At 49.9% G+C, this 8467-nt stretch overlaps 1 protein-coding gene across 1 annotated transcript; it reads right to left on the bottom strand.

The window, feature by feature from the left end:
• Positions 1 to 267: 267 nt before the first annotated feature.
• LOC149275005 (uncharacterized) lies at positions 268 to 7222 on the bottom strand. The gene is made up of 5 exons (XM_089505002.1): positions 7130 to 7222; positions 6617 to 6775; positions 6399 to 6525; positions 4407 to 5777; positions 268 to 2021 (listed from the first exon to the last, which is right to left on the bottom strand). The coding sequence occupies exons 1-5, from the start codon at positions 7220 to 7222 to the stop codon at positions 268 to 270; spliced, it is 3504 nt and encodes a 1167-aa protein (XP_089361128.1).
• Positions 7223 to 8467: the final 1245 nt, after the last annotated feature.

Genomic DNA, 8467 nt, shown 5'->3' with positions numbered 1-8467 from the left:
GGGAACACATAATTGTCACGTGTGTCACGTGACACACAAACAGGCACTCATAGGTTGTTGCCATAGAAGCAGAATATTGTCTGCATGGTTTTAAACCTTCAGAAGAATAAAATTACATCTCATGCTTAAAAACAGAGCATTTCTTGATTTCTATTGGACGTGGGGCGGTTATTTCTGTAACGCTTGCGTGCCGTACACACGCAGTGCCGCTAGTCACCGACCAATAGGCTTCAAAGCCGTACCATGTATGATCCAACCGCTTGGCCGCTATGTATTCTGGGTCTCTATAGTCCCGCGTTCAGAGTTTGGCTGCGGGTTTGCCGCTACATGACTCTTCTCGTGGTAAACGAGACTGGACTTGGCGGTGAAGCACTTCCCGCACACGGAGCAGGAGAACGGCTTCTCTCCCGTGTGGCTCCTCTCGTGGTAAACAAGACTGGACTTGAGGTTGAAACATTTCCCGCAGCTGGGACACGAGAAGGGCTTCAGCTCGGTGTGGATGACTTCATGCCGGACGAGATTGGACCTTGAAGTGAAGCGCTTCCCGCACAAGGAGCAGGAGAACGGCTTCTCGCCGGTGTGAGTCCTCTGGTGGTTGACGAGGCCCGACTTGGCGATGAAGCATTTCCCGCACTGGGGGCAAGAGTAGGGTTTCTCTCCCGTATGGATGTTCTGATGGTAGACGAAACCGGACTTATCGCTGAAACCTTTGCCGCATACGGGGCACAGAAACGTTTTCTCCTTGTGAGTCCTCTGGTGGGCGAAGCACTCCGACTTGGTCTCGAAGCGCTGGCCGCACTTCAAGCAGGTCAACAGCTTCTCCGCCGCGTGGATTCTCTGATGGTGGAGAAGGCTCGATTTCACGGTAAAACATTTGTGACAATCCGGGCAGGAAAACGGCTTTTCCCCGGTGTGTATGACGTCGTGCCTTAAAAGATGCGCCTTGGTCTTGAAGCATTTGCCGCACTCCGAGCAGGAGAACGGCTTCAGGCCGGTGTGAATCTTCTGATGTATGAGGAGATACGACTTCTGGCTGAAGCTCTTCTCGCACACGGCGCACGAGAACGGCTTCTCTCGCGAGTGAGTCCTTTCGTGCACCACGCAGTCCGACTTGGTCGTGAAATACTTCCCGCAAGTGGAACACGCGAAGGGTTTCTCTCCCGTGTGAATTCTCTGATGTATGATCAGGCTAGAGTTGCGGGTGAAGACCTTCCCGCACTCAAAGCACGGCAGCTTCTTTCCCTTGTGGACTCGGTGATGTTTCACAAAATCGGAATAGTTCGCGAAGCACGACGGGCACTCGGAGCAGTGGTACGTCTTCCCGGCGGCGTGCGGCCTTTTCTGAACGGCGTCGTTAAACTTTCTGCCGGGGACATTATCATTGCTTTCTTCAGCGCGGCCACCCTTCGGAGGCTCCTCGCGATTGGGAGATAAATCCGATCGCGCGTCCAAGGCGGAGTCTTCCTCGTTGCGTGAAGCCGGTTCCTCCTTGACACGAATAGATGTGTACTCGGTACGGGAGCGTTCAGCGGGTGAGCGTGACTCGGTGTCTTCAAGGTGTCCTCCATCCCAAGAGTCTTCCTTCACTGGAATGGTGGCATGTCCTGTGGGGGCAGAAAAGCCGAAGCTTTGGAAACGTTCATGGGCGTACTCGGTCGAATCGTCCTTTATAACAACAGCCATATATTCCGTCTCTGCGCCGTCCGAGCGGCCCCTCTCATCGTCGCGCGAGAGCCTTCCTTCGTCAGACTCGACTGGCTCCTCCTTGACATGCGTGCGCGGATACCGTCTGAGCGTCACGTTGATAGCGGTGTAGATGCCGCCGTCTGCGAGATCCCCTTTCCCGCATATCGATGTTTCCTCTTCCAGAAGGAACCGCCCCTCCGAGTTCATTTGATTGGTTATGACCAAGCATTCCCCCCCCGCCATGCCCTTAATGTCCCTTTTATCTTCGGTGGCGGAGTCCAGGGAAGAAGTCGGGCCGGTGAGTCCTCCGGACGGGTTACCGTCCATGGATACATCTGTCGGATAGAAAAACATCTCGTTTTCGACAACAGGACGCACTCAAACACGCACTCCGAGGCAACCGGACACTCACCGAGGAAATTCATTTTATAGAGCTTAGGGAGAGCTCCATTCCCATCATGCACTGGGGCTAACTTGATATGAAGGTTTAGGTGCTGCAAGCACACGGACGATCATTTTTGGCTCTAGAGTCGCATGCAGGTGCTCTTTTTTGGGGGGGAACTTTACCCTATTTTGACCAACTACAGGCCCAAACCTTGCTGAAATCTCAGCCCCAAGACTGGGGCAAAAACCCTAAGACTTGGGGTAAACCCCATCAGCCAGGCACATGTCATTCACTCAAACTGGGCAACAAACCCAGAGACTTGGGCAACAAACCCAGAGACTTGGGCAACCATCCCCCCCCCCCCCCGCCTCTTCTATGAAGATCTCATTCACCCTGAAACCCTCAGATTGGGGCGAAAAATGTAACATTTGGGGCAAATCCCTATCTTTTAGAACATGCCCAGATCCCCCTGAGTACCATAGAGTCCGTCCTTCTCTCACTGGTTAACATTTACCGACCCCCAAGGCTGCAGAACATTCCAGTCCCTACAGCCCACCGGCACCTGCAGAGCATCTCAGAAACGCAAACCCACAAATCTGCAGGACGTTTCGCCTCCTCTCCGACCCATCTGGAGCGCCCACAGTCTCCCTTCTTACCTCACAGGTACCAGACCCTTAAACCCGCCCACATCCGCTCCAGGCAACGCGGAGGATTGTGGGAGCGCCGTCGCTTCCAGTTCGGATGACTCTGCGCAGAGTGCGCATGCGTAGACGCTACCATAGCGACGCGCGTCTTTACTATACACTTAGGGGAGAAGTAGGCGGCGGACATATTTTATAAGGGCAGCACCTCAGCTGGCGGTGTGCGATTGGATAAATGGCATTCAGCGGAGCCATGTACACCTGTCATTTCCTCCGTAGGTATCATAGTGGCCCCCTGAGTAGTAGAGGCAAGACTGAGGCTCTTGGAGAGGGTAGGTATGTGATGCTCTGCAGCTAGAGGGTGCTGGTGATATTAGAACAATGTCTTCCATCAAACACAATCATACAGAGACATTTGAGTATCCTATCAGTTCCCGCTGTAGTGTCACATGATAATTAAGTGGTCCCGGCAGAAAAAAAATAACATAAATAATGCAAAGTTTACTTGACAGCTAATACAACGATCCGCGTCTGATGGATTACTGAGGTGGGCTGGCCCAAGGGGGCCCCCTGTACTGCTTCAAAATGATTCAACCAAGGCCATCTAACTTGTAACGGCCCAATTTTGGAGGCAGGGCCACAGTGGGGTAACACAATGTTACGGGACCCTGTGGTAATAATAGCCCACCGCTTCCCAGATATAGTAATATCATGGCCGCTGTGATGAAGGTCTCCGGGTAAGGCGGGGGTGTGAGTGATGCATGATGGGAGTGATGCGTGATAGGTGTGAGGTGTTACGTGTGACAGGAGTGATGTGTGATAGTTGTGACTCACACCTATCACACATCGCTCCTATCATGCCTGTCACACGTAACACCTGACTGATGTCCTTACATCAGGAATAACGGGCAGACCGGATGGGTCGAATGGTTATTATCTGCTGTCCCGTTCTACGTCTCTATGCCAGGAGAAACCCAAATCGAATAATAAACGGATAATAAAGATTTTAAGAATGGTTTAATTAACCCCTTGGGGACCAGGACTGGAGCAATTTTCAGGTTTATGCTACGTCTCCGTTCAGCCGTAAGTTCTCTCTTTCTCGATTTGCGAGCCCGTAGGGCTTTCTTTTTTTAGAAACCTTATTTATTCTGCATTAAATAAATAAAAGGCACAAAAAAAAATGGAAAAATAAAACCCACATTTTTTAGTTTTACACGTATAAAAATTGTACAAAAGCTACAGCCAACAGCTTAAAAATATTGTCATGAACCTGCCCTGATTTGGGATCCTGCCGGTGGGGGGGGGGGGGGCAAGAAGTCCATGAAGTCCAAGGCCACGAAAGGGATTGAGTTCTGTAAACAAAACGGTGTCTGGCAGGGTTCGCCTTTGTAAGCGTTGAGAAAAAAAAATGTGTAATAGTGCGAACCAAAAATTGGGGGTAACGCAAGAACTTCGTCGGGCAGACCGGACGGGCCGAATGGTTCTTATCTGCCACCACTTTCTGTGTTTCATTGATGAGGTAAGGCGGCAAAAGAAAAATGCCCCTCGTAAGACCAACTGGAACCGTCGAGTGGCTCTACGCTGGCTGGCAGCGAGCTACTGCTAAGAAGAACGTGTTCAGCTGCACCCATGGACTTCAAGGCAAAGAGTCTATCGCCCGGTGTGAAACCTCATGTGTCTATCAAGATACTCGCTGTGAGAGAAGCCTTTCCCGCACTGGGAACACACGAACGGCTTCTCCCCCGTGTGACTCCTCAGGTGCTTCAGAAGGTCGGAGTTCTGGACGAAGCATTTCCCGCACTCGGGACACGGGAAGGGTTTGTCTCCCGTGTGGATCCTCTGATGCCTGGCCAGATCTGACTTTTGGCCGAAGCACTTCCCGCACTCAGAGCAGGGGTACGTCTTCTCTCCCGAGTGGCTCCTCTGGTGTATGAGGAGATACGAGTTTTGAGTGAAGCGTTTCCCGCAGTCGGAGCACGAGAACGGCTTCTCGCCCGTGTGGATCCTCTGGTGCCTCGCGAGATCCGACTTTTGACTAAAGCACTTCCCGCATTCAGAGCAGGCGAAGCGCTTGTCGCCCGTGTGAAGCCTCATGTGCTTGCAGAGGTAGCTCTGCTGAGAGAAAACTTTCCCGCATTCCGAGCAGACGAAGGGCTTCTCTCCCGAGTGGAGCCTCAGGTGCTTCACGAGATCCGAGTTTTGAATGAAACCTTTCCCGCATTTGGGACACGAGAACGGCTTCTCTCCCGTGTGGATACTCCGATGCCTCACGAGATGCGAGTTTTGAGCGAAGCGCTTCCCGCACTCGGAGCAGGCGTGCGGCTTCTCCCCCGAGTGAATCCTCTGGTGCTTCAGAAGATAGGATTTTTGAGTAAAACTGTCCCCACAGTTGGAGCATGTAAACAGGGTCTCTTCCGTGTGAGTCTTCTCATGTTCCACCAGGCGCGCGTTGGAAGAGAAGCATCTTCCGCAATAAGAACAATAACCGCCGTCCTCCATCTTGACGGAGTCCGTAACCTGTATATAGTCTAAAGAGTCCGCGAAATCTTCTTGAAACGCTCTTGATTCTTCCCTCACGAGAACAGCCGCATACTCTGTTCCTCCGAGTTCCGTGGACACGGAAGCGTCGGCATCGGTGAGATCTAGATCGCCATACGAGGCCATCTTCTCAACAGTAGGAGTAGTTACTTTTTCCGCGGGGATCTCGATGACCGAGAACTCTCCCTCCTCGCACAAGAGTAGCTCTTCCTTGATAATTAAAGACCTATGCCGGATCTCAGGTCGGTCTTCTTCATCTGAGGTCGGTTCCGCCTTAATTTGAAAAGCCGTACATCCGTTCTGTGAACCGTCTGTAGGAATATAATCGTTTGGGTCGAGGGCATTTCCTTCTTCGCAAGAGACCGACGTTTCCCGTGAAGCTGAATTCTGCTCAGAAGGGTCCTGTATCTTCTGAGGGTTATTATTTTTGGGGTGTTTTGGATCAGGACCACATTTCACGGGCTTTATCTCTTCACTTTCCCGGTCTGGCGTAGATATTACGGGGTGAGATCTTTCCGTGGGTCCACCTACTTAAAAAAAAATAAAAAATTAGACATCACATATTCGTTACTAGACCTTTTTTGGGGGGAAGGGGGGACGTCATTGCGTCCTCCATAGCCTATTATATATCCTAACCTTATTACGGAAAAAAATAAAATAAAGCGTTAAGATATTTCTGGGAGAGATGAAAATTAAGCGGAACTATAATAAGTCAGACAACAGACGAAGATTACTATGGATACAAGGAATGGATTTAATTACCCGCAAACTGGGAATACTGGGTGGAATACTCATATTCTTCCAAAACCATCAATTCCATTAACATTTTTTTTCCCAGGCAAATATAATTATGTGACGTAACAGCAACAGTTGACTGCCGTTGCCACGGAAAAAGTTTCTCTTTTGCCTTTCTAAGATGAGATCTTGAGAGGAAACGAATAAAATTAGAGATCCGGTAAGTGGAACAGCACCTTTACGCGCTGCAAACGCCCGAGTGGTCTGCATGGCAATAATATTATGAGTTTTGATACTGGTGAAGACCCATGGGAGATAAAAGTGACCCCGAGACTCCACGTCAACCCAGAGAGCTCCCAGGTGTGACTATGACCATGAACCATCGGTCACAAAAGGTTTAAACCTCATCTTACCCGGCGTGTCGAGGGGCTGGGGTTTCTCCTCCGTCATGGCGTCCTTGTAAAGGTCTTTGTGTCCTTCTACATACTCCCACTCCTCCGGGGAGAAATGGACGGTGACATCATCACGCCGCACAGGAACCTGACGGAGACAGCAATGCAGTCATTATCCAGACACATCCTTTGCTTTTGCTTTTATTGTATGAAGTCCCATCGCCGGCGGCAGCTCTCACCTCTCCGGTCAGCAGCTGGGTGATCTTGCTGGTCAGTTCCAGGATCTTCTGCTCATTCTCTCGCTCGTATTTCAAAACTTTAGGTGGAGGAACAACGCCAGAGCGATGGTCCTTATGGGATCCTCCTGACTCACAGGACCTGCTGTGGTTTGTATAATTCTTTGTTTGGGACACAAAAAGAGAAATATTCCATTATTTACCCCCAAAACATAACGAAGTAGCCCATGTGGTTAGCAGCAACCCAAGCGTGATATTTCTGCAGCGAGGGATCTCGGTATATCAAAGCCAATGCTAAGAGGCAGCAAGAAGGCCGTATCCACCCTGTGCTGTAACCAGCAGAAGCGAACAAAGACAATCTAGCTATCATACGGTAGCTCAATGCCACCTTAATTCATATGATAGCCAAGTATCCGATTCAAACGATCATTCTTGTTCTCATACAAATGCACGGATTTCATTCTAACACAGTAATTAAGACAATAACGCCGCGGTAACGTTTGTAGAAGTCCTCACCTTTCTGGTCAACAAGAAGATGATCTCCAGGGCGAGATCCACGATCTGATCAGACAGCCCATCCCTGTCATTCATAGTCACGGAGTTTGTCATATCCTCGGATACTGGGCTACGCAGTCATATACTGTATTCTTCAATCACAACAAAACCTACCGGTAAGATACAGAATGACGAAATAGCGAGGAGGACCACAAGTTACTCTGTGTGAAGATGAGTACAAAACCTAATAGTCACCTATCTCAAACAAAATACGGATATCACCTAAATACATGCGCTCTTATTTTCGTGAATGTGGGAGTCCATTTAGCGTGGACTCCAACGCATTTTACCGCAGCCAAATCGGAGCAGGCGTTCTTAAGTTATTGGAAATAGAAGAAGAGACTTCTGTGTGATTTGACTCCTCCCCTCAGCTGCCTCTCCTGAAACAGGAAGCATTCGTCAGTACACTTCCTGCACATGCTCAGTAGAAGCCCTATTTAAGTAATCGAAGCAGTAATTGTTGATTCTCCCATTGAGACCGGAGGAAACTCAGCTCCGAAAGGGGCTCCTGAGAGAAGAGCATACTACGGCACACTTCCTGCTCTCGGCAGAGGCCGCTGGAGGAAGAGTTACAAGAGACGGAATAAATAAAGAACGCCTGTGCCTGTAAAATGGAATTCAATGTGTATTAAACACAGAGCCCGGGGCAAATAAAGAGAATACAGATTCTGATGGCTGCACAGCCCCCCCCCCCCCACACGATCGTCCAAGGAACTCCACAGCCATTAGATCCTAGTCGTGATTTGCAGACAGGGAGGGCTGAGGCAATCTCCTTAGCAACTGCCCGGCTCCCATCGCTAAGGAAGTTACCAAGCGTCCATTATTTACACTAAAACATCGAATACCAGTCATCTGCCCCACAACACCTTACCTCTCTTTGTTTAGAATATACATTATCCGTCACTATGATGATCTCACATAGATATATAATGTCTCAGTTTGTTCATACTGATAAACCCACCAAGCGTTTCTTATTACCTGCTGTACTGCGTTACCACATCTGTTGGCGACCTTTTAAAACCCCTCTCTATCCCTCGCCGGGCTCAGCAACCAGACATAGACGCGAATCACATTCTTTTCGCGCACGCATTCTACGTCATGGAGCGCCACGCAATAGAGACCCTGCTTTTACTTCCAAACACACTCCCCCAACCCCCCCCCCCCGCTGAGGCAGCCGTTTTTGTGACGGTTTGCTCTCGGTCAGCCGTGGTTCTTCTCACTGAGCGGTGTTAGCGCTTCACACGGTACACCGAACCTGTATTTATTAATACCACAATCGAGGGGTTTAACAGTTAGAAG

This window comes from Sceloporus occidentalis, unplaced genomic scaffold, assembly GCF_023333645.1.
Source record: "Sceloporus occidentalis isolate IW3139 unplaced genomic scaffold, rSceOcc1.0.p SCAF_305, whole genome shotgun sequence".
NCBI lineage: Eukaryota > Metazoa > Chordata > Lepidosauria > Squamata > Phrynosomatidae > Sceloporus > Sceloporus occidentalis.
The sequence above is the reverse complement of the archived record's forward strand: the minus strand, read 5'-3'. Positions and strand labels throughout refer to the sequence as shown.

Coding starts and splice junctions, on each gene's coding strand:
- LOC149275005 (XM_089505002.1), bottom strand. CDS start 7,222: ATGACAAACTCCGTGACTATGAATGACAGGGATGGGCTGTCTGATCAG. Junction 6,526..6,616: donor CCCAGCTGCTGACCGGAGAG/GTGAGAGCTGCC, acceptor TGTCTCCGTCAG/GTTCCTGTGCGGCGTGATGA. Junction 5,778..6,398: donor CCAGCCCCTCGACACGCCGG/GTAAGATGAGGT, acceptor TTTTTTAAGTAG/GTGGACCCACGGAAAGATCT.